This window comes from Colias croceus, chromosome 2 (assembly GCF_905220415.1).
Source record: "Colias croceus chromosome 2, ilColCroc2.1".
Lineage (NCBI taxonomy): Eukaryota > Metazoa > Arthropoda > Insecta > Lepidoptera > Pieridae > Colias > Colias croceus.
The window spans coordinates 6,042,206-6,070,178 of record NC_059538.1 but is presented as its reverse complement, the minus strand read 5'-3'; the positions used below and the strand labels follow the sequence as shown (position 1 = coordinate 6,070,178).

Below are 27,973 nucleotides of genomic sequence, written 5' to 3'. Positions count from 1 at the left end.
GCTTTGTTTTATTTACACATATTATTATAGAGTCATAGTTCACAGTATAGATATATTTATCGATATTATTATAAGATGATTATTTGTGTTTATCTAGATACGAGTAAGTATAATTATTTAATAGGAAACCTTTATAATATAGGTATAGAATACCAGAATATCTTCTAATATAAATCTGTTAAAACTTAATCAATTTTCAAGGAAGCTATTAACATTTACAACTTATTTGAGCAAACTTATAAAATAAGGAAATTAACTAATTAATGTGTAATTATAAGACATTAAAACATATTCAAGTCTATTATAATAGGTCGGATTTACTTTCTGTAAAATATTTACAACTATAAACTTAACTGTTAACTAAATATATAACTTATATGGGAAAACATGAGAAATATTTTTTTTCGTCATTTAAATTGCTTGGAACATTGGTCTTAATATTTACCTTATATTAAGCGATACATAAAAATATACAAGGGTCTTATAATCTATATTTGAAAATGTCCATAAAAAATTCAAAACTTGAGGAATATAACAGTTGGTACATACTGTCAATATTCGGGATAAAACCTTCTTCAAATTATTGTACTATTCAGCTTGTTACGCCTACTCCGTGTACCGTCCAATATATGGATACTTATGTTAAAATATAATGAGGTTCTATTGGTCTGGGAACTCATTAATTAACCCCATCTTAAGGGTGAACCGGGTGGTCGCAGGAAGGTCGCTCGTGTCTCGGCTGTGAGGGCGCCACCGTCGCCGCCGCCGCCGCCGTCGTCGGGAAGGCCGTAGAATGCGTGTAAATGCCTGCGATGGTGCAACTCGTGTCCCCTGTGGAGACCTTGTAATCTGCTCCAAAGTGAAAATATCCTCTTCTTTATCTTTTTATTCTTGTCCGTATCCGTTTCTGGAATTAAGTAATTTGTTTCATTAATAAATTGATAAAGTAGGTACTTATACAGTATTCAGATTCAGAAGTGATGCAGTTGTATTCTTTTTATTTAAAAATGCATGAACACATTGGTTACAAGTCATAAAACATGAGAAATAAAATAAACAATATGTTTTAGTTTTGTTGTTTTTTTTATTTGTACAAGTAATTTACCTAGATGTGGTGTGGTAGTGTGATGTGGATTACCATATTTTAACGTTTCTTTAAACTACAAAATATTTAATACATAATAGAGTTACATAATGTCATAGTCTTTTAAATTATAGCTTACCCGCTTCATTGGTATTATCGGCTTCTTCCCTTTTAACTTTTACAGCTGAGTCGAGGTCATTTTGCAGTATTTTATCGTATGCCTCGTCTTCTTTATTTTTATCTACTGAATGAAGCGGTACTAGTTCCGTATATCTATAATCTTTTGGAAGTTTAGGCATAATATCATTGGCTAAATATGATAAACGTATTTTTAAGACCAATAATGGGCTAGATGGGGCGAATTTTTGTTTATCATCAAAAAAATTTAAACGATTATCAAGAATTTTCTCAAAATCGCTCTCCTCATGTTGTTTATCTAATCCATTTTGATTAGATGATGTAATCGTCTCCGGATTCCTATCAAATTGCACAGGTATACTATTTGTCTGCTTCGGATATTCTCTCTGTAGTTCTTGAGTTAGATAATCGTCCAAATTGTATTCTTTATAATTGCGATCATGTAAAATGTGGCTGTCTCCATTACCTTCTTTGTTTTCATAAATCAGATTTGTAATTTCAGGTTTTAATAGAGGAAGCCGGTTGTGTAATCGCTTAAAAATTATTTTTTTTGTATCTCTATTTTGTAGTCTGTTATTTAATGTATTATCGTTGTCTTGGTTTTCGAAGAAATTTTCTAAGTCGAGACGATTCATCATTGGAATTTCATTTGTTGAACAAACTGCTACGATGGCGAGTAATAATAATGGAAGCAAGGAGTGTTGCATCTGTAAAGAAATTCACTTTAGTTAATATTTGTAGTAACTACTTCAATTTCAAATGAAGTACATATTGTTTTAAAAATATATCTATTCTTCAAAACGAGTGGGTTTGCTTTACGATATCTCATATCATATCTATGGTAGTAATATGCCAGGGTATTTAAAACTACTAATAATGACCTAATTCAGAAAACTCTTATTCTTAAAAGAAGTAAAAATGTTGAATGAGCATATTCTTGCAAATTTTTATAACTAGGTATTTATTTTAAGCAATCCTTCTTAAATTCGGTGGACTATGTATATTGGATCCTTCTATGACAAATAATAGGTAAGTGGACTTTTTCAAACGGATTCTTTACAAAAAGCGTTTTTCGATTCGTTTCATTATTCATGTTGTAATATTGTAACGTCCTTCTATAAAAATGTTCTTGGTTTTGAATTCATGAAATATTCCAAAACACTTCAAAGGCCTATTGTTGATGTCATGTTTAGATAATGTAAATATTTTTTGAATTTTTGGCAAAATGAACTTGGCTCTGAATAAAAGGAGGCCAAATGAAGCATTCCTCTGACACGTTACGAGAGTAATTTGTGAAAACATTTTCATCTCGACGAGGGACGTAATGTGAATTAAGGTTTTAAATTATTTGAATGTTTACACTGTGAGGGCGGATTCTTCAGAAAAAATACGGGCGTGACCTTCATTCGGGCGACGATGTTTTGAATAGAGGAGATATAAAACGGTTTTACCACGTTTTCATTATAACTTATGAAAGTCAATAACTGTAGACACGTGGATATTTTCCCAGAGGCGGTACCTAAGAAGTTAAGTATCTACCTATCTCTATTACCAAGATATGAGGTGTTGATTGCATTTTGTCATATGTTGATACAAAAATATTAGAAATTAAAGACTTTTTAACGGATTTTGAACGCGATTTATTCATTCTATTATTTTCCCGACGTTTCGAACACTTTACAGCGAGCGTGGAAACCCTAACCCTAGAAAATACAAAAATATTAGTTGTTGTTCGCATATTATATCTTTGTGAAGTGTTTTTAAGTTCTTGGCCAGAAGATTTAAATATATTGGGATATACTCGCCATCAGGGAGTTAGTTCATATACATAGAGCAGGCATATTAACTACAGGATAATGGCAAAATTTGTTCAGTGAGTCTACAAATTTTGTACCTATATCTATATTGAGTGTCGTATCAGATGACCTAGAAACACAGACTTTTGTCTAAATTAGATTTTCTCGCACAGTTAACAGATGTGCATGTTTATGGTTGGCTGATTTCAGACGAAGGAATGGTTTGTGGATTTTATGAATAAGATCATTCCAATTCATTCATTCCAATAATTAATTAATTAATTAATTCATTCATTCATTCCAATCATTCCAAAACCGGTAAACCACTAAATGTTGTGAACGCGTCTTGGATTTCTTAATTCCCACAATGCATTGTCAGCGTTTTCATTACTCAATGAATTCTCACAGGTAGGTTTAAATCGTTTTTACCAGATCTAATAAATCTATTAGATTGTAAGACACAAAGCTCTGAAAACGTCCAATAGAAGATAGCATTATGGTACTATCGGTTACATACGAATCGCTCCATGCGGGACGCTAAATCCGTAACCGGCATTAGTTAGTGTCTAGACAAATGCAATAAAATTATCTCTTAGAATCACAGTCAGCAACATAGCTCCTAAGATAAAAGGACGAAGCGACTCCGCTCTAAATTTCCTTTAACTGTAACGACGCGTATGTAATCTTTCGTCACAGAATACATAATAGTAGCTAAACGCTACTTTCGCTTCGTCACAAATTTAATTTTCTTTACACTTTTTGTGAAAATGAGAAGTCAACCCCCGTAGATATATTATTTTATGGTAATTGAAACTTTGTTCACTATATCGATTCTTGGAATCTTATTAGGTCAAATAACTTGAAAGTGAAGTCATTGTGTAGGAACTAGGAAGTAAGGGTCTAATAAATTATTTATTACATAGGTTTCCGCCCGCGGCTTCGCCCGCGCAGTCAAAGAAAAACCGCGTAGTTCCCGTTCCCGTGGGATTTCCGGGATTGCGTCATTTTCCCGGGATAAAAAGTAGCCGTAGTAGTATGTCCTTTCTCGGGTATCAAAATATTTCCATACCAAATTTCATGAAAATTGGTTCAGTAGTTTAGGCGTGATTGAGTAATAGACAGACAGACAGAGTTACTTTCGCATTTATAATATTAAGTATGGATTGTTTTGTTGATATAAACTATGTTTATACAAAGCATATAAAACATGCAAAAGAATATTTTTTAATAATTTTAACTATTCAACCATGAAAAACATTATTAAGCTTTACGTGTATTACCTATATTATAAAGCTTTAGAGTTTGTTTGTTTGTTTAATCTAATGTAATCTCAAGAACTACTGGTCCAATTTGAAAAATTCTTTCGGAGTTGTGTAGCCCATTTATCGAGGAAGGCTATAGGCCATATAATTATTATATATCATCACGCTAAGACAAACAGAAGCGGAGCGACGCGGGTGAAACCGCAGAACGCAGCTAGTAATTTATATTGAGGATTGTGTTTCATGAAGTAGTTCAATAATGTAAAAATAATGAATTGTTGAGAACTATTCCGTGTGCGCTAATCACATTAATACTTGATACAAAATAGTTACTGATTATACCTAGCTCCTGTTGATAAAGTAGAGGGTAGTTTTTACCGGAAATACTTGAATCTAAAGGATGTAAATACCCAGTAGTGTATTACTACTATAATAATTATATTTTGGTCTTCTATCCCCGTTTGATGAACAACAATTTTTTTTTATAATTTAATACCGACGTCGGTTGGTGTAAGACTGTAAGCTGAAATACAGGTATCTACTCTTAGTAACTTTAGATTTATGTACTTACTATTTGATACATTTTTATAGCTTTAACCTACATTAGTTTCAAAAGATATCGTTAAGGAAACTAAATTGCATTTGAAAACAGCTTCTGATTAACGACCACTGACAACAGAACCTAATTGCTTTTCACTGCGTATATTTACAAGGTTCCTTCGTAACAGCTAGGAAAAATAATTGTTTAAAATGATAAATGGGTTATTTCACTCTTTTCGTGTTGTACTTGTTAGGCGGTTTCTTAACAACCTTCCAATTATATACAATTCAACGGCATTATTAACGTATCTAATGTTTGATATATCTATTAACTGGTACCGGTACCTATTCAAGGTAATTTAAGTAGCTACGACTATACTGCTCAGTTATATCATAGAATATATACTATAACGCGACGTTTTGTATATAACTCCATGCAGACTTTGCATAAAATGTGCTTAAAATTGAAAGAGTAATCAAATGAAACGACACCGTGGTACACTTGTGGACCCATAAAAGTATACCTAGTTCTGACGCTCGATAACATTGAACATTTACTGAAGGAAACTTGAGATACGAGTCGTTTGAGCCAGCGGGCTGAAAGCGTGGAACTGTGTCACAACATACTTTTACTGTGGAATGTTGATAGTCATACTTACTGGCTACCAAATGGAAACAACTGTTTATCATATTTACATACATTACATACGTCGCGATTATAATCTATACCAATATTATAAAGCTGAAGAGTTTGTTTGTTTGTTTGTTTGAACGCGCTAATCTCGGGAACTACTGGTCCGATTTGAAAAATTCTTTCGGTGTTAGATAGCCCATTTATCGAGGAAGGCTATATATCATCACGCTACGACCAACAGGGGTGGAGCCACAGGGGTGAAACCGCGCGGAGCAGCTAGTTATAGATAATATTATTTCAGAGATGAGATATTTTTATAACGCATAGAGTTAACTTGAATTCAATAAAATGTCTTATGACATATTTTTTGGACTTGAACAGTACCGTTTTCCAAACGCTATGAAATTATTATGTACCTATCTCATATATTTTAATCAATACTCGACAAATATTAAAGGCTGCTTCAGTAGGTAGTAATTAATTAAATACATAGTTGAGTACCATTATATTATATCCATCAAGTAGAAATCTTGGTATAATCGAAATCGTCGCCGTTACAAGAGTAGGTACCTATACTGTTAAAATTTGTCGACATCGATAAGCCTAGAGATAAATTGATTTGACTTTAATTAATGGCTATTCATCAGACGAACTTAAGTTAAATTGATTACTTAATACATAATCTCGGTTTCATCGTATATTGAAAGCCTATTCTTTTAATATTATAAATTCCTTCAAAATCTCTATACAAAATTTATTTCACTCCATTATAATACCTTTATTTGCTTCGTCAGATACATAAACAACGTATTTAATATGTTGAAAATATTTTTCAAATTAATTAATGTCGGATTTAAAATATTCTTGTTGAATTTAAGGACCACTAATTTAGCTATACGATATATAAACTGCATGTCAGGCCCGAAAACTCTAGTAAAAATTTAACTACAAAAATAATTTGAGAGAGTGAAATCCGTGGAAAATTCAATACTAACGTCTTTCTTTTTGCCTTGACCGACTTGTAGTTTACGGCCGGAAAATATGAAGGTAGCCGGGTCATCCATCCGTACATGAAATATGTGGTAGCAATATAACAATGGAACGCGATCAAAATTGACACATTTATAGCACCATAAAGCTCGCCGACTCATAGATCCTAGAAATACTTTAACATACGATTTTTAGGTTTATATGTAAGTACATTTTGTATGATAACAATAGCTTAGTTCTTCAACTTCCAGGAATAAACGTAGAATGGGCAGGGGCAATGAACACCGAAGCGGCTTAGGTCAAAATTTTATAGGACTTTTGGTGATATTTATTTGTAGTTTCAATTTTGATACATCGGTAGTAAATTTTTTTATTGTGTTCTGTAAAAAGAATATGCTAACTGGAATAACACATTCCAGATAAACATAAAGTGAATAATAAAAAGAAAGACGACTCCAAATCTTTATGGCAAACCGTACGGCGTCACATGTGTGAAACTAGGGTTCGTTGTAAATTATTATTATTGTGGTTATCTTATAGGTCGTAGGAAAGTCTTCTGAATTTTTAAATTTAAATTTTTACTAGCCTGAAATAAGAAATAGAATTTATTATACAATTATTTTTTTTTCCAGAAAAATATTCTTTTTAATGAAGTCTCGTGTTTCTTTAAAAATAATTAATACAACATCCAGAATTTAAAAAAATTAAAGATGTTTTCATTGCCGTTTATATGACAGATGATTGCTTGCTCAAGCTTGATATGAAGATGCGAGTTTAGCTAGCTTTTGTTTTACATAAGAATTATATATCAAGCTAACTTATACCTAAGTATTATTATTATATATAAGGAGCTCCGTACGCGGTGTTAATCATGAAACAATTAGGACAAAATCAGTTTGATGTAGTTCTGATGAACGTTACAAAGTTTGTGCTCACACCTAGCAAGTTTTATCTAATTACAGTTATCCAGATCTGTCTAGTTCGGTTTCCTGTTTATTTAAGAGCACTTTGATGCTGAACGAAACTTACATTAAATTAGATTATGGTAAGTAATATACAAACCACATTAACATTGGTTTCCTACTAGTTCCTACTAGAAACAGTAGGCCGAGTCAAACGGCACTAATACGATAGTAGAATATCTTAAACTTCATGTATCGAAACCGCAGCCAAATGGCAGGTTATGACAAAGGAATTAGATGGTAAGCGATAATATGATATTTGTTTAGATGGTGTATCTAAACAAATATCAAGGCACTCGATAATAAAAATTTGAACATTTCTTTGTATAAATTTTCATTTTTTAAGTATCTACTTATTATATTTCTTTCATTTTTTTAAATTCATAGGTCAAATTTGTTATGGGCGGCGCATAATGAGGAAGTGTGGCTTAGGCAAAAGCGCAGAAATTTTTTCAGGCAGAATAATTATAGAAAGCATTTTTTTCAGATAAAATATTTACAAAAAGATACCACTTAGATAAACATACTTTTATAAAGGTATGCGATGATTTTCGCACACATTCCGCATTACGAGGGAGTAAAATGATTCCCTTGGAAGTAAAGGTAAATAAATTCTATTATCTAAACTTATATTTCAACACAGCAGCTTATCTAGCTGAAAGATTTTATACGATACATTGTAAGCATACGAAAATCATTGTTACCATTTGTGTGATTTTGTAGGTCCCTTGTACATAATACGCGCAATTTCTTAACAATGGGATCTTACCAGATCATAGTGGGGATCATCATCATATCAAAAACTATTCAATCAATTAGACATTCCAAATAAAGTAATATAATCTAGTCTGAAAAGAGTCAAGAGTAAGCTGCCTAAACTCTTATTACGTTTCAAACCGTTGTGATAGTAATCTCCAAATTTGTAGGGATGGAACAAGCTTAGTCGGTAGGAAAAGTTTCGTCTTATTGCCGTTGATTTCAAATTGCTTTTATTCACCAAAGAAGGTTTTGCAACTATTTATTGACCTTTCACGTATACGACTGTTTATTCACGTCTCGTGATTTATTTTCATAGTACTTAGGTATATAGGATAGTAATGTAATATTGCTGTAATAAATTATGTCCGGCCGAAAAAGTTGTTTTTATTCTTCCGCACCCCTTCTCTTGATCCCTGAAATAACTACCGACAGAGAAGTCTGTGACATCTGTGGCAGAAACATACGTATTTATCAATACCTACAATCTACATACATATAACTTTATTAGTATTTGTTTTATAAACTCCAAATAGAGCCTTAAAAGCGACATGCAGCAAATTGTATGAATTTTTCACTCCATTACCTTTCTGACATTTCTCGCTTAGACATAAAACATAATTTAAAGGTTGAGGTTCGGCATGTAAAATATGATACTATATTTAGAAGGAGGAGGACTTAGAGGAGGAGTATTTCTTGTGATTTTCATATGCTAGGAAATGATTGGCATCAATCATAACAAATTCACACGGATAAAAGTGAGGCATTATATAGAGTAGATGCTATTTTATTTTCTTTGCTATTATTATAGATACTCTTTAAATACTGACTATCTTTTATTAAATGTATTTGATTATAATATAAAATTGAATGTCTAAAATCATTAATACTTATTTTATTATAAATGAGCAAAGAATTACTCAATCCACTTTAAAGCAATAAAACAACATTTCCTGAAATTTATTCAAAATACATCACCTTTCCTTAAAAACGGTATGCAAAGAATCGACTAGAACAATATGACAATCAATTTATCAATTATTTGCGATGCAGATTTAGGTATTTAGATTTGAATAACAGTCGCGATGAAGCGATAGCAATGCAAATTATTTTAACTAGAAGGTCAAAGATGTAAGGTGATTTAATTCCATATACTGTAACCTCTTCTCTATAATTCTTTGTTCCTTTTGTCACTCATCGATTCGGGTCTCAAATGTGTTCACTCAATCTCGAGTCAGATAAAAATCGCATTTCGTGATGAAATTCACGAAGATTGGGTGCCAACATTGAGATATCTATGGGTAACGAGTAACTTACAAAAGTAGGTAAGTGTAGTATTATACACTATACAGGGTGTAATCCTTAAGTGTGCACAGGCGATTTTTCCGTAACCATTGCAGATATCATAAAACTTTAAACTTTTATCGAAAGCCCTTTACCTAATGAGTAAAATGTCAATAATCGAAAAAAGTTACATTAGACACTCCCATACATTGAATTTTCCATACATATTGTGTTCCAAGCAAATGTTCGAAGTGACGTCCTCGTTTAGGAATACCATTGTATTCCACATAGAGCTCTATTTACAGTTTCTAAATGAATTTTTATTAATTTAAGCACAAATTCAAAAAAGAACCAAAATTTTTCATATTACATGTATAGGATAGTCATATCTCATACTAAATGTATGGGAGTGTTTGGTGTAAAATTTTTGGATATTTCCCGTTTTATTTTTAAAAAAATATTATTGTCATTTTACTCATTAGGTAAAGGGCTTTCGATAAATATCTGCAATAGTTACGGAATAATCGCCTGGGCACACTTAACGATTACACCCTGTATAATACTTTATATTTTACTCGTATATTATTATATAGTGTATAATTGTGTGTATATTGTATAATATAGGAATATACGAGTATAATATAGGAATAACATGGCTAATTGAAATTATTGTAATAGAATTTTGTGGAAGTTAGAATTAAATTTGAACACTAAAACATAAGAAATCATAAGAGATTTCTTTAAAAAAGAAAAAATGTGTTTACAATTCCAATTGACTACGCCCCAAAACAAAAATATATTATTTAATGCCTGGATATATTGAAGATTCCTATGAATTATCACCACATTATGATTACGACGGTCGCTTCAATTGACCTGCCGCTTAAAAGCTCGGGTCCTTAGTGTAACTCAGTAAAGGTAAATTTGATTTAACCCAACATTACTCAATAAAACAATTTAAGCGTACACTTCGGTTGTGATAATATGAGTCTTTTGATTCCATTTTAGGTCAATTTCGATACGATATTCACGCCAGTTGCCGAGTTTGATAAATAAACGCTTTGAACCATTCCAATTCCATTCCAAAATTGATGCAAAATAATAATAATAAATATTTCAGGACAATTTTTCACACACGGCACGATGAACGATCTGATCCCATACTAAGCTTTCGCTTGTGTTATGGAAACCAGATGGCTGATAAACATACATAATATATAATTTTAAATAAATACTTATATAGATAATTAACACCCAAACACAGAGCAAACATCTATGTTCATCATACAAATATTTGCCCCGGGTGGGAATCGAACCCACGACCTCTGGCTTGGAAGGCAGGGCCACTACCAACCAAGCCAAACGGTCAGTCAAAATAGACGAAAATAGCTTCAACAAGAAATATAATATGATGAGGATGAGATGGTAACGATATAAATCTATTTCAGAAACCTTCCTGAATCTCAGACCAATCACTCAAAAACATGCATAAACTCTCGCACTCCAGTAGGTTAAAATACTAGATTTATACATTGCAATGTTTTTGCATTATTTACTTCATATACATTGGTTTACAATTACAATAAGAAAAGCTTTGAAAATGTGCTTTAAACTGTTCGCCTAATTTCCATACATAGATTTCTACACATTTCCACGGAGCAGTAATTGTCGACGTAGGTTAAAATATGCTTGTTCGAATCAAAATACCATTAGGTAAAGTACTGTATATTACTAAATTCTACCAAGTTGTAATGATTCACTCATTATGGTAACAATTTTATGTACTATCAGTTCGTTACTCACGACGGAAAAGGACTTCTTATGCCGAGATCTACGGCTTACCTTCAATACTGATGGTAATTTTTTATAAATACGTGTCACTAGCTGTGCCTCGCGGTTATAACCCCATTGCTCCGTTTTTTTGGTCTTTGCTGGATTAAATATATCATATAGCCTCGATAAATGGGCTATCTGGCTATCTGCTCTTATCTGCTATTAACAAACGAGGCGACATTGGTATGACGTAGTTAAAAAAATATAGACGGCTTTTTCGATTTTTGGCAAACACGAGATATAATTATTCGATGATAAGGCACGTCTTCACTTTATGTCTTCATTGAAGTATTCAGATAAGCGGCTCTCTAAACATGGAGATGAATATTATTTATACAATGTATATAGCTGCTTTGAAGATATAGTCTGATATGTTATATTGTCTTGATTCAAAGTCCAATGTCTAGATAAACTTGAGGGCTGTCGAAATTTCTCTATTCGTATTGTATTTGTTCTTCGTAAATACGACCAAAATGTTTCTGTTTTTCATACGAAGCTCAAGTGTGTGTCAATGTATATTGTTATACTCGTATTATTTATTGGTTTTCTATCTGTAGTTTACACAGACAATATTATAATAAATATGAGAAGGATTAAATAGTCTTCTAACTATTTTAATTCTCACTTAAAACCATTACTTTTTCCTCAATTGTGGAGCGTTATTAAATGGATATGATGTGTCATGTATATCTATGATGTATGAATATTGAATATATCAACATACAGCACAGGGATTGAAGATTGAAAACGTATTCGCTTCATATTCCATTTAATTCAATCAATTTTTTTTCCTATAGCACATGGGTAAATATGTATATTGATTCATCGAAAATCAGAAAGACCTCTCGAAATGAGCACTTATGTCCTATGTAATAAGGTTTTTCTTAGTATCATCATATAAAATATGTGCTTGTAAAATATAAGAACATTTCATTACACGAGATTTATTTGACTGAGTTAGTAATCGCGCTAGATAGTCATTTTTCAGTGTCTACTTTCAGATAGCAAATCTTGTACGTCATGTACTTTCATAATAATACAGTAAATATTGTGCTCATAAGCTCAGACGAAATAAACAATAGTAACATTCAGTATGAGCTACGTCCTGAGAGTACCTATTTATTTTTCGTGCAAGATCTTTATGATACGCTATCTAAATCTCGTGTAATGAAAACTCCTTCATTGTGTGAATATAAATGTCACTAGTTGGATGCGAAATTCTATGATTTTTCAAAGAGTGATATTTCTTTTTACCCAAGTATGTTTGTTAACAGATGACCCAATTTCTTGTCAAGACAACGGGTAGTTTACAGTGCAGCAAGATTTTTTTTATGACTATGAGATGTGAATAAAAGATTCACATTAAGATATTAAAGATGAAGATGTGATATTTTTCTGTTAAAGTAGTCTCTCAAAATAAACCACTAAATATAACCTATTTACATGTCTGCTCTTTGATTGGATGGCAATGTAATAAAATATAATTATTACACCTATCGCGTGAATGTTATATATTCAGATCAGGTACACAATATGTTTCATCAATAATATGTAATGAACTAATGACCCAATATTTGATATCAAACACTGGCGTTGTTTAATTATTATTATTAATCTCTCTCAAATTACTAATGAAACTGTTTCTGTATTATTGGCAAACGGGCTCAGAGACAAAACGAGTTCATGAAATGAGGAATAACCTACCCACTGAAGAGGTCATTGATTTCAACAATAAATTAAGTATCTACATATCCTTCTTATTTATTGGGTGGTTGGTCTTATTTATTTATTGGGTATAACCGATTTCGATAATTCTTTTTTTATTATATTCCTTGAAGTACGAGGATGGTTCTTATGTAGAGAAAATGTAAATATATACCACGGGCGAAGCCGGGGCGGACCGCTAGTTATATAATATATTTAGTAACCATAGTTGATTCTAAAAATGTTAAACATAACTAATTTTGGCGAAAAATATCACACTTTAAAATCTGAGATAACATCTAAGAATATTTACACCAGTGTAAAATCCAATATCTACACGTAACTGACACGGTACTTACCTCAAGCTGACATTTTTCGGAGACAGGGTAGATTCTATGTAAGAGTCTATGTAACATATTATCTGTATGGTATACGCTTGTTATACGTATAAACACCTTGCGATAATAATTTAAGCCAAATTTAAACAATACGATTATCATACCATGCTTTTTACTATTACTAGAAATTTCTATAGGCATTTATTACTCAGTGAGCAAAGAAAAGATTCATAAATTAAACGTAATAAAACAAGTCCTCAGAAAATAGATGAAGTAATAAATTTCTATAAAGATACTTTAAAATCCATTTAGTCAGCTTGTGCACCAAGTGGCAGGCCAAATTACAAGCTATAAATTCGTTTCCGGGTATAATTGAAGAGATGATAGGTACTCGGACGTTTCTGGTATTCAGCTTTTATAATAGCTTTTGCTAACTCATATATTTCATCTTAATTTCCTGGCCAGGGTACAAAATGCAATGCACGCATAATTAAATTATTGTATTGTATACAATGTATGGTTATTGAAAAACGATCTTTATGTATGGCTACGAAAAATTTTTAAATACCTACCTCATGGAAATTCTCTCTTCTCCATTGTCATGTAAAGTTTTTGTGATAGGTGGGTAATTAGTAATTACTATTTATATATTATCTACCGTTAAGTTCAGATTTTGGTAATCATTTATCTCGAAGAATGTATGAACACACTCTACATTCCACTGTCATGAGGTATTTTGATTAAAATTATAAGTCTGTTGGGTGAAAAGAGACCGAGAGCTTTTAATACAGTAATCTATTAAGTTTCTAATACATGTCCATGTTATTTTAAATTCTGATTTCGTTGTTTTACATTTTTTGTAACAATGCACTTTTATTGTAAGTACGATGGATAATTATAGAAATTCCAAGAGCTGTATCATAAAGCCTGGCCTACAGTCTTTGATGTTATGTATTTTACTTAACGAAGTGTTAACGAGACCATCGAGCTTAAAATATTTCAATGGTTCGCGACTGTGAACTGTCCCTTTCTTTGCTTAGTGAAATAAATACGCTTTTTAAACTAAATCATTTGAAAACAATTAACATGGATAAATGTTTTATTGTTCATGAATACGCAATTAGAAGTGAGTTTTGTTGAAAAAAAAAACACCTTTTTATTTATTCAGTTCTTACTTCTTGATAATTTAAGAAGATGAAGGTACCTATTTGCAGTACATGATTCTCGTATTGATCTATTGGTGTCATATTTTTGTATGAGTCTATTTTTTTGCTATCTTAAATTAATGTTATCTAAAGTTAATGTAGCTAGCAGCTAGTAGACATTCCAGTAACTAATTAACAATACACTTATAGGATTCCCTTGTAAAATTGAAACGTTTTAAAAGCAGCCAATCCGTTACGTATGTTCAATTCAGTTGAGTGATAGTAGAGGGATAGCCATTCAATAAATAGGTACAATAAGAAAGTAAATATTTGAGGAAAATCATTAAATGTCGAATCAATATGACGTAGTCGAAGTGGCTGACCATTCAACGGACTGTAAAAATTTAATGCGCTGCTAAACTATCGATTTATATCGCCCTCATGGGTATTTTACTCTGTCAAAGAAACGTCCACGTGTACAAATTGCTAACCTTTAGTCAAAATGTTAGAAAAGAGTGTTGTCAGTTGTACCTACTAAAATTTTGATTTGAATATTCTTTGTGCCTCTTGTCTTAACTCTAATGTCAGTATTAAAAACAATTTTGAAAAGAAAAAAAATAATAATTGATTTCAATATCTAAGTAAGTACATAAATGATCTTAACTATAACTTATATGTTATCAAAGAAAAACATAATCGCACATCTATCGATCAACCACAACCTATAAGAAATAATAATTATTATAAAAATAAGGACAAGTAGGTAGATAATGATCTCATTTTTATGTCACCGTTAATTGGAATGGACAAATTTAATTCCATTAAATTATTAGGCCTATTTAAACAGGCATAGCAAACGTATATGGTGAAGTACCATAGAGCCGTCGTAATTATAACTGAAAAGCCCTTACGAGTCACTTTCACGTTGGTGATACGAAGCATAATTAAAAAAGATTTGTGTGTATTTTTATATAAGAATTTCTCATTATTTTCTTGTTTATAATATTAAGACATGTTTAAATTAATAGAGATCGGTAAAGAACAATAATTTTGCGCATTTTTTGATGAATGAAACATATTATTTAAATGAAAGTCCACAAGCACTCAATGTTTTTCATCTCATGATGAAATTTGAAACAGTAATTCAGTAGATAACATAATAATTATTACTTATTGGGCTTTATTTGAATGCTGAATGTGTAAATGTCTCAAGTTTCCAATTCGCGTTGGGTCGTGGTGGAATGTATATAAGTGTTTAATCAAGCACAAAATTGCTCTACGTTTGAAGTTTCTCTATAAAGTGTATGTGTTTGCGTTCCTAATTTACACAAAAGCAGGTTGTGTTTGATTAGATGCGTTTAACATTTAAACAATGTGACAAGATAAAAGGAAAACATAACAAACAGGAATTGTGGTTTTTGATAATTCGAGTTATGTACTAAAATAAATGTAGTAAGCGGTATAAGTTACCGCTTTAGGTAGTACTTTATTGTAAAATTGTATAATTTCGCTACACTGCTTAACTTTTTAACAAAATATATTTATTTACCTTTAGATATAGATTTAAAACGTACGCGTTAAACTGATTTAGTGCAAATTGAATAATGTAGATAATATTTAAATCGTGTTTCTTTATAATATAAGAAAGTCCCTCGATTGTATTATACCGTTTGTGTTATACCTACACATAAAACTTGTTTAAGCTAGTGTGTATCGAGTGAGAAACAGCACTTATCCCGACCCTCGGCAATTTCTGCAAAGTGCACAAGGGTCGACGGAAGTACTAACCAGGAACATCAAAAAATCTTCACCCTTTTTATAAACCTTGTAATCGGGACAGAACCATAAAGAAACACGCGACATAACCACCGCTTAACCCAGTAAATAAATAGGGGTTTCGGCTTTTATATGTATTGAGAATGGCGTAAACAAATTTTGGAATTATATAGTAGTGGCTGGAGACCCGTGATATTATAGGCATAAAATCGCTTGTTGATGATTGTCCTTTCTGTCCGTTTTTATGTGAGTAATCTCGAATATTTTTTGAATGCATAAACAATTTTACGAGATTTTCTCATGTTCTTGTTTAGATAGAAAAATTGAAATGAGATTATATTTTATAAGGACACTTAAGTTTTGTTACGACAAACTTTGTAGGTACAAACCCAAATCTTAGTTTCTGTAAAAAACAAAAAACAATTTAAAATGTTTTGTTTCAAAATTTTCCACTCGAATACTAAATAAAGTGAGCAAGAAATTTTTAAATGAACATAGCATAGGAAGCAGACGGTCGGGTGGCTCATTTCTAGCTCAAATGCACTTAAGTGCAATCTCTACTAAATCAGTCGTCGGCAAATCTCATCGGACAATCTAGCTTATTTGTGTACCCGCAGCTTGACGTCCACTGGAGGCTTTTAAGGCAAATATTTAACTTTGTTAAAGGTACACTATTGGATTCCGATCAGAATGAGTTTTACAAGAAATAAAATCAGCTGATTGGCTTTCCGATCAATACCTAGTCCATTATTGGCTGCACATTTTATGCAGAATTTATGGCTGAGAGGTTTCTTGATACTGTGAGTATTCCTATTGGTAAATAGGAATACTTACACTAAGGTTATTCGAAAATCGTTGTTATTTAAGAGAATATTTTTAGATTTCACAATGTACCTATATTTGAAAACTAAATTACAACTTAATGTATTGAGATTAACTTAAGTTATTAAAAAATATATTTGGAACTTCTTTTTGTATTAAAATACCTACATATTATTATATAAATATAGTAGCAGTTGCTTTTACGCATAAAGTCGAAAACAAAAACCAAAACTTGAAGATTTTTCGAAATGAAGAGAGTATACGAAAAGTCGTTGTTTTGAATTTATATTAACTATTACAATTATTAGATTGCAACTAAACCGGACCATTAAAAATTATCTCCTCGCTGTGAAGAGAAGTCTTAACTCTTAAGTACTCACGGAGCAAAGTGCACGAGGTGTAAACGATAAGGAAAAGTGAACGGTTAATGAATATTATTAGGGTAATGAAATGAAAAGCACGGACTCTCATGAAGTTAATTTTGCTCACGAATAATAAGTTTTATAGATGAAATATTGTGTCCCACTAAAAGCATTGGTAGCTTTTAAATTGAGTATGATCTAATTAATTCAACAAATTATGATTCATTTCAGTTGAATATGGCAATTTGGTTAAAATTGTGAAGATTTATACTTTAAGATTGCGACTGAAGGACTTGTATCCATGGTTATGAATTAATTATTAAAAAAAAATGTGAAGATTTATGCTATTTACTCTATGATATGATTCTACGTGGGCTTTGGTAGGTGCGTATATTTTTAAAACATTTAGTTTTGTACATAATTTAATACACAACTTTTTTTTAAAGAAAAATACCTAATACTGTGTGTGATAACAGTGGCTGATAACAGATGAATGTACATTTAATTATAAGCTGAAATAATATTCATATGTCAATTTCCAATTATTATTATTTCTTATAATTTTTTAAGTTTTGTTACAAAAAGTCCAATTTTTTTGTACTACTAGTACTTGAGTGTTTCAAAAGTAGGTATAAGGTATATTTACGTAAAAAGGGGTCATTCAAGCATGTTGTTACATAATATTATATCGGCGACGTTTTGACGCGTAAATATGGCGCTACGTCTCTCATCCGCTATGGATTATTACGGAAGTAAATTGTTATAAGTTTTTTTCTCGTCTGGAGATATAGGTATACTTTTAGGTTGAAATTCGCCTATCAGAGAAATTGTTTAGATACATAATATGAGTGATTGGCGCAACAACTCGAACTTAAAACTTTTTTCGAAATTGCAAAACGTTTTTAAAAATTCTTTTTGATCTAATCGGTTATAAAAAAATATTGGCAGTTGGAAAAGAAGAGTTATTGACATTAAAAGTTTATTGAGAGTTGCTTCTAATCACCCCTGTTTACAATTACTCTGATTGACTAAGGAACTTTGGGAGTATAAAAATAACGTTTATTTAAATATATTTTTATATAAATTTATCTTGGAGCCTATTTGTACGGACTATAGACACAGTATTACAGTAGGAAATATTATTTTAATACTGTGCTATATAGATGATATATATATGTAGAAGGCCACGTCAGAGCTTAGTTACATATTTACAAATCAAATTCGTTGATTTTTTTCACCTATACTTTATGCGTAGTCACGACTACATAGTTCGAATGCATCAATTAAATTTGTCCCAAATTCTACGTAGGTGCCTATATTCCACATCAACATGCTCTTGAATCTTGAAGTTTTGTTATTAATTACCTAATGATAATTTTTGAAGAATGTTACAAAGAAAAGTTGTAAGTAATATATATTTGGATAATATTGAAGTCAAGACTTTATACACGTATTAATAATGAGGAATTATTAGATACCATTCCGTGAAACATGATTATGATGGAAATCACGACGCTGAGTAATATACTTAACACGCCAATCATATCCTAATTAATTCAAATTTACATAATACCTCCATCTAGCTGTCCAATTAAAGTTCTTTGATTTTATTTTTCAGAATTATGCATTTTATAAAAATAACAAATTGTAAAACATTGTGTAAATTCACATGCTACAAATCTTATGGTGTTAAAATGTCGTATTCGCAGCCATAACCAAGCCATAACAAATGTATCCTGAACAATGTTACAAAAATATAATGCTCAAAAGAAATAAAAGCTTTGACAATAATGTCAGTTAATGGTTTCATAAAGACCGACGCCATTTGGCTTGCGGAAAATGGATGTATTGTCTTTTATGGGCTTAGCTTGCAGTGCTTTATTTGTTCCGACAATACCTTGAGGTTTTGTTATAAAGTGATTACAGCAGGCGACATAACCCGTAAAATTTGATGGGTGAGCTGGGAATTGTTCAATACGCAACACTTAAAGTTTATGTCTCAAATGCTGGGGATTGTGGATTGTATTGCCACTTAACGTTTTTAATGTTTTACGGAATGTGGAACCGATAAAACATTTTCATCTCAGTTTTCATGTTGAGTGAACGAATACCGCTACACTTTTGCTGCGGTTATTCTCTCGTAATCACGGAAAGTAAAGTTTTAGGTTTCAGTAGGATATATTTGATAGTATTTATGTACTTAATGCAATTAGGATACCCCATTTTAATCCTATTATTTTTTGTAACACATACTCATATTTTGATGAAAATATACCTATTATCGATACTTTATAATTTGGTTTTCAGTGAAACTATACATTACATTTTCAAACATGCAATATTAAAACAATTGAGGATATAGATTTGATAGTGTTTAGTTTTCAAATAGTACGATGCTAAACAAGAGATCAAAATGTTAAACTAGTAATTCTACATCTAATCTGTGACTCTACTGTGAATAGTTGTATTATTATATTTTGTAGTCGGTATCTAGCTGAAAATCGATATTGTAGGTATGTAATGCATTTTAATTTAATGGCATAATAAAAACGACTAATGACAGTGATCCTTAATTAAAACTATGCATGCTTTCATTTGATAAAATTGCACTGAATCGATAAAATCATACTTTGAATGAAATATTTTGTTAGTATGATTCATGTAGTTATTCCAATTTTGTTTATATTTTGTTCTTGGTTCTTACCCGTAAATCATAGTAGGGATTATATTTTAAAAATTTGTATTCAACTAATTTAATTTAAATTATTTTTGAATGAATGAAAGAGAATTGCATTCGAAATAGAGCTTTTATTTGTGGTAAAAAATTGCGAGCATTTCATTGTTCTACCTAAATGAATAATATGCACAAAACCTAAATGAATAATATGCACAAATGGTATGTAAACAATACTTCATTGCAATAGGTACCTAGTACCTATATTTAAATCTACTAGGTACATAATTAATAAACCTTGGTTCGAATAAATTGCAACAACTGAACTGTAAAAATAGAATCGACCCAATGTGCCCATTGGGTATTATTTAGAATGGAAAATATCTGTGCCTCCAGTGAATAAGGGAGTAAGACGAGTTATTCCCTTTGGTTTTTATTGCACCATTGGATTCAGCTCGTCAAAATACACAACATATCAAAAGGACATATCTCTAGCTGCATCCTAACCCATTTTTTCGAATGACCCAAACGGTATAAGTAGGGTGTGATTAACGGTATAAGTTACCTTATCCATCATTTTAGGCAATCGCAAAGGAACTATTCGTCTCGAGTCAAAATAACCCACGAACACAAGGACGTATGTGTAGTTATACTTTTTGAATAAAGACATAATTCATTTTGTTCCATCCGTGCTAACACTATTTTAGTATATAAACGCATTTGTGTCATTTTTCTAACATGAGCATAAAGGAACAACTCTTAGTGTCATTGGTTCAAGTGACGACATGAGACAGTTTCGCATTAATGCCGTGTTGTAATTGGTCTATTTGAATACTGCACGGAAACAACAGACACTATTTCTTTTTGCTTAATAATATTTTTCAATCGTTTTTTCAATAAATATGCAACAATAAATCTTTATATTTAAAAAAAAAGGTATTTATCAATCAACTTGGAATACTAATAATATTTCTATGGAAATTAACTATTTTTTGCAATTGATAAAAATACAGTTTTAATTAACACATTAAGTGCATTTAATGATAATATACTCTTTGTTTATATAAATACAGAACGATAATTGAATTATCTAAAAAAGCCAACAAAAATGTTAAACTTATATTTTCTTCTTATAATTGGGTAAGTTTTATAAAAAATTACTAGTTGTTAATCTTTTTTTTAAATTTAATCTAACCAATAATACTATAATTATAGACGCATAGAAAAAAAAATTAAAACCAGTCTTGTAGAGTCTCTTCAAGTCGTATTTGCATCCAAGGCACCTTCAAATTGTGCTTAATTTTTTCATAAAATCTCTGCGGCTCATTGTTTTTTCTTTATTTATCTATATTATTTTGATATTATAAGATATAGAAATTGTTAAAATTTCATATCATGCCGTAAAATATCGCCACAGACCACCTATTACTTTCCCTGTAAGGTAACTGAACATACAGGAATATGGTTTTCGAGCTTCTCTTAACTCTTTATAGTGCTTGTATCATCAATGTATAACACATATTCGTTTATAACCACCAGACAACATCTCAGCCACCCAATCCTCTTTCTTGGAGTCCAAATCCAGCGGAGGACAACAGTCATTTACTAAAATTGAAGGTTTTTCGTCCTAGTGTTAAAGTTTTCTGGATCCTATTTTATACTCAATATATAGTATATAATACTATATCATGTAAAACGTGACTTGGAAAAAAAAATATTCAAATAAATTACAAAATAATTTTTTTAAACAATCGTAAAAGTTACGAAAAGCCCAATTATACGTCAAAATGACGTACAACATCCTCTTTACTACAAAATGGCGGAATTTACCGGGAAGAGCCAACTATGTACTGCTAGGTCTCGACGGCTAATGAGTTGTTTCTGGATTTCGAAGTGATTCGATGGTAAATATAGAAAAGACAAAGATATTTCGCCGCGGTGTACATCAAATTTACGTAGATTGGACTTCTAGGATTAAATGCATAAACACCTAAATGTTGTTTTGTTTTTATTATATCTAAAAACGTTAAAAAATCCGTTGATTTCACTCGTTTTTCAAGCTACATGCATGGTTGTTCCACTAAAAGGCTTCAATTGAGTCATAAAGTACACAAATTTCAAGCATGATAAGTCGCATTATTTCTATAAAACCAAAAGTGTCAATAATATAAGTCGTGTTATGCGACTATGAACATAGTGCTTTAGGGCATAAGTCGTTATATTGCAATGAGCAAAAAAAAAATTATGTGAATACATTGAGTTATTCCATGAAGTACTCGTTCATAAGGCCACAACTACAAAAAAACACGAAAAAAGTATATTTATGGGGTTGTTACAATATCTGTTTATATGTAAAACTAAAGTCTAACATCATATCTTACCCATACAAGCTTAAAAATTTGAAGTTATAAAGATTTAGTGTTGATATATAGTTTTTTGTCTCTCCTGAAAAGTGCTGTTTTTGAGTTATTCCCTTATTCACTGGAGGCACAGATATTATACACGATGTCTGAGCTTCTTTTTCACTGGCTATGCCTATAAATAATTACCAAAGTGTTAATTAATCAAATTTCAGACATTCCCTTTAATAATTTATAGCAGTCATTAAAGCGTACTAATTGCTGATCGTAAAATGAATAGCGAACAGACAAAATAGCTGGCTTTTTAAGAATTCTTCATAACACCCCATTGAATCATTGATACCCGCGCGAATTGGCTACGCTTTGATGCAATATAAATAAAATTAACGATTCTTTATAAATATTATCAGATCATTATACAAATCAGGATTTAAATACACATTAATTAAAAGTAACCGTAAAATAAATATTAATTAGAAATTGGCCATGTTTTTTGGCTACTTTATCATCGAGAGAATCAATCTCAGTTTACTCATCAGAAAATTTATTTAGATATTTGTGTTTCTAAGTAATTTACGAATCTACAATATTATTTCTATTAAATTCTTTTCGTAGGTGGGACTGCAATATCCTTTTTAACTTGTGTTAAATAGGTATCTGCAACGTCTAATCGAGCAGAATTGAGTGTGGGAAGTGTGAGTTATCATGTTAGTAAAGTACGGTATGGATGTAAAGACTACTTTATTAGATGATTTTGAAGATAATGGTCGCGTGTGTTAATGTTTTTCAGAACTATTTAACCGACTACAACTTCTCATCAACTTCAATAACTGAGAGGAATTTAACGTATTTTAAAACTTAGACAAATGAAATCTTAGTAGACGAAATTCATGGGTTATACCCATATATGTGGGAATAGGATAAAATATTAAGATGTATTTCATGATTACTAGTTTTATTTTTAGTCTGTGTTTTTCTATTATTTAATCTGTGGATATGTTATCTGTAGACTGTAGATTTTTGGTTGTCTATGACTTGACTGTGTGTTTTTTGGTACGATGTAATGGTAATGGAGGATTGTTGAAATGTATTTTTGATAAGTAACCGGTGTCTGGGAAATAAATCGATTGGGCGATTTTGACTTTTTATTTACACCATCCCCACATATATATATATATATCTAGGATTTGTAAATGGACATGTGTGGAATTTTAAGAACCAAGGAGTAATACTAAGTAAAACACAACTTTACATATTAAGACTATGAATACGAAGAAAGATTCGATTTTGAGCACATCAATCTGCTGTATATTTAATATCTAGATATTATTGTTGTTTATAAATTACATCCACCGAATATATAAACTCAAGAAGGACATGACCGCATACAATTCAATTGAAATTTGAAATTACCTATTCAGTTAATTTAGTTGTATTCAAAATTAACCACAAATTCAACTTCGTATATTAAAACACAATCGTGTTATAATTATAAGCATTGAATGGTATTAACTAGTGCGAAAATGAAACAATCAAAATTGAAGACAGTAATACCAGGCGCGATTTCCAGAAAAACCGCACGTGTTGGAAAGTTAAATTGCAGTGTTTCTGAACGATCTACGTTTATCAATGTACTAGCTGTGCCCCGCGGTTTGACCTGATATATAGCTTATAGCCTTCTTCGATAAATCGGCTATCTAACACTGAAATAAAATTTCAAATCAGACCAGTAAATCAGTTCCTGAGATTAACGCGTTCAAACAAACAAACAAACTCTTCAACTTTATAATATTAGTATATAGATATAAATAATATTTTTAAAGTATCCGTACAACTCATGAGTATGAATAATTGCTAAATTAGTAGAAATGAGATACCTACTATCGATGTAATTCTGATTCAAATGTATATTTTTATAAATATATAACTAAATTTATATATATAAATATAAATTTATAAATAATGTATATTTTTAGTCACGTATTAATTATTACACTTACATAAAAAGAAAATATGTATTTAAAAATACGTATTTTATGTTAAGTTACCTACAGTATATATGTACTATGTACTTTCACATATTAACTTATTTTCTTCTATGTCTATACTTTTTTAGTCATCATACATACTCATTAAAAATTAAAATACTAATAATTTTAGATACAGTAAAACTGATAGCTGCTTATTATAATATTTTACGTACCTAATAGTTCATATAAGAAGTATATTTATAACGTAAAACGTATATTATAAAATGTCAGAAACTAAAATAGATGTCGATCGATTTACTGTATAGGTATTTGGTATGTGAATAAGTAATTTATTATTTGACAAACTAATTATGTTGATAGATTTAACTGAAATATTGGTAAAAACAAATATTTGAAAGTTAAAAATAAAAGTAATTCTAGACACTAACATTTTATTAGATTACTGTATTTACTGTCAAAATTAATTGATATTATTGTCAAAGGCTTCATTTCTGTTTTTGAATTTTATATCTTTTTTACCAAATTGACAAATTGTATGCAATTAAAATGTAATGCTGTAGTTTTATATAACAAATAATTGTAGAGCGTGTATATCAAATATTTTCCGTATTTTTTTCCGATTTTCTTTTAATAAATTAGTAAATACACAAAAAGACGGCATTTTATTTATCAGAAAAGTTTATAAATAGGGTGTAGTATTAACATTTACAGATCGAGTTTTTTGGCGCTACCATTTTTTTTATTTAAACATACGATAAGAACAAGTTCTTGTCAGTACTATTTTAGGATAAAACAATAATACAGAATATTGAAATTGAAAAATTAATTGGTTTATGCCTTCACTTAAATTTCTTGCATCAATTATGCGTATTAGATAAAAGTCAGCTATTTCCCACCTTTCATACAAAATTTTATGTAGGGAAATCATATTCCAATATACATAGGGGAATATGTCATCTCATATTTCACTCCCTTCATTCTATTTATAAATTATTAAAATACATATAAATCTGATCAGCGTATCAAGCGTGATATCACAATTTACAACGTTGACATAGATTAGACCTTGATTAGACAATTTCGTATTTTTATAAGTTATAAAGACATGTAAGTAATATAAAGATTATTGGAGTCGCGATTCTCGTATATAGAGAAACTATTCAATTGTTTGAGTGTTTATCTAATAAATAATGAATCCAGGTATGCAAGTCATTGACATTTAATTTATTAATTCCCTCCTATTGTTCACCGTCAAGCAAGAAAGTTATTATTTTTGTAATTTAACGAACATACATACCATAAATAACTAGAATGTGTTAACTAATAAAAACTATATCTAATTGATACCCCGACTGGAATAATTTGAAGTAACGTTATTATGATTATCGTAATCGTCATGATAATTATTTAAAAAAAATTATGATGAACAGGATTTATCTGCCTTTGATAAATTCTATGCTTTATAATGATGTCTAATGAGAAACCTGAATGAGCGTTTTATTTCGTTTTATTTAGGAACGAAAGGGAAACTATTGAATGTAAAGATAAATATACTTAATTACCTTTAGTTTATTATTAGATTCGTGGCTGTGAGGTGAAAAAGCCTATTCAAAAGTTAATATTAAAGTTAGGAAAGCTCTCTCTTTATTTGTTCAGTGTACGTTATGACGTGGCAAACGCTGAACAGAAAATGTGAGTATATTCTCGTTAAAAGTTTTGTAAATCTGTAGGTAAAATCTGCATTGAGATTTGAGAAGGGTTTAGGAAGTTTATTAACCCCTCACTCAACTTTTGGAAGGGCCAAATCAATGGGTAAATAACCCTCTGAACGTTTGAAGTGATAAAAAAAACAAATCGTCGAAAACAATAGTGATAAACTAATCAAAGATAGTTAAAATTTTAAATCAATTAAATATCAGAATTACCTTAATATATACGGCACTTAAATTAATATTAACAGTCTGAACATTTTCATTTTTAACCGACTTCAAAAAAAAGGAGGAGGTTATCAATTCGGCCGGTATATATTTTTTTTTTTTTTTTTTTTTTTATGTATGTACACCGATTACTCCGAGGTTTCTGAACCGATTTACGTGATTCTTTTTTTGTTCGATGCAGGATGGTGACGAATTGGTCCCATAAAAATTTTATTCGGCTAGGCCCAGTAGTTTTTATTTTATGAGCATTTTTGTCTGTACTCGATGACTTAATTGGAATGTAGCAAGTAACTTTGATTCACTTCCCGGTAACCGATTGAGCTGAAATTTTGTATAAGTGTGTAAATTGGATAGCGATGAAACATTATCATGACATAGAGCTGATTTGATGATGGAATCGGAAGGTGGCCATAGGAACTCAGTAATATATTGACTCAACTTTATCGAGTTTGGGCTCGTTTGATTCGTGTTGAAAATTACACTAAAAAGTATTAAATAAAATTAACTGCGTTAAAAACAACCGACTTCAAAAACGGAAAAGTAAAAAATAAAAAAGATTTGATATTATTAATTGCTACATATTATTTAGATGTGCTATTTATTAAATAGGTTTGAAGTCGGTGCCAAACACTAAGCACTTAGTATTAAGCCCGTGCACCGACATCAAACCTATTTAATAAATAGCACATCTAAATAATATGTAGCAATTAATAATATCAAATCTTTTTTATTTTTTACTTTTCCGTTTTTGAAGTCGGTTGTTTTTAACGCAGTTAATTTTCTTCTAAATGTCTAACAATATGTTCAGCATGTCCGCAAAACTTATCTTATCTATTTTATATGTATATAAATCTCGTGTCACAATGTTTGTCCTCAATGGACTCCTAAACCTCTTAACCGATTATAATAAAATTCGCACACCATGTGCAGTTTGATCCAACTTGAGAGATAGGATAGTTTAAATCTCAAATCGTTTTAGAGAAAGCGGGCGAAGCCGCGGGCGGTAAGATAGTATTAATATATTTCTTTTAAAAGTAGATACTTTTTGTATAACATTCACTTATGATTAAAAATGCCGTTTCTTAATTTAATAATTTTGTTTTCTGGTATTTCTTATGCGTCGTAATTTATTAACATCAAAATATTGTTATTTTTCCCACATAGTAACGTTCAAAATTATAGTTAAAAACGTCATATTAAGTTTCCCTCTTTATCATTTATATTTAATTACAAGATAAACTTTACAAATTAAGTAATTATCATTTTAATGACTATTTTATTTTAAATAATTAATTATCAAGGTTTTGACGTATGGTCTATTTTTTAAAGACAAATTCTTAATACTATTAATACTATGACTGAATTTACGAAGAAAAAAAATTATATATGACGATGACGCACGTAAAAATACAAATAAAAAAGTTCTTACCTTCATATTTTCCTAAAACACAGGAACTACTTGAACTATTTGGAGAACTAACACTAGGGTTATATTGCTTTAGACCCTCTAATGTCGAGGTAAAAGTTGAAAGTTACGTAGCGTGTCGGAAAGCCTCACATGGTGGATAGGTGCTACCGAGGCGAC

General features: G+C 30.7%; 1 protein-coding gene across 1 annotated transcript; it reads right to left on the bottom strand.

Annotated features, from left to right (window-relative positions):
• On the bottom strand, window positions 1-27,973 carry LOC123705654. Its single transcript, XM_045654551.1, has 3 exons — window positions 27,818-27,973; window positions 1,224-1,929; window positions 1-907 (listed from the first exon to the last, which is right to left on the bottom strand). The coding sequence occupies exons 1-3, from the start codon at window positions 27,821-27,823 to the stop codon at window positions 684-686; spliced, it is 936 nt and encodes a 311-aa protein (XP_045510507.1). The 5' UTR covers window positions 27,824-27,973; the 3' UTR covers window positions 1-683.

What these genes read in the sequence shown, in the direction of transcription:
- LOC123705654 (XM_045654551.1), bottom strand. An exon ending in CGATAATACCAATGAAGCGG is followed by an intron (nt 908 to 1,223) that starts GTAAGCTATAAT and finishes ACTTAATTCCAG; the next exon opens with AAACGGATACGGACAAGAAT.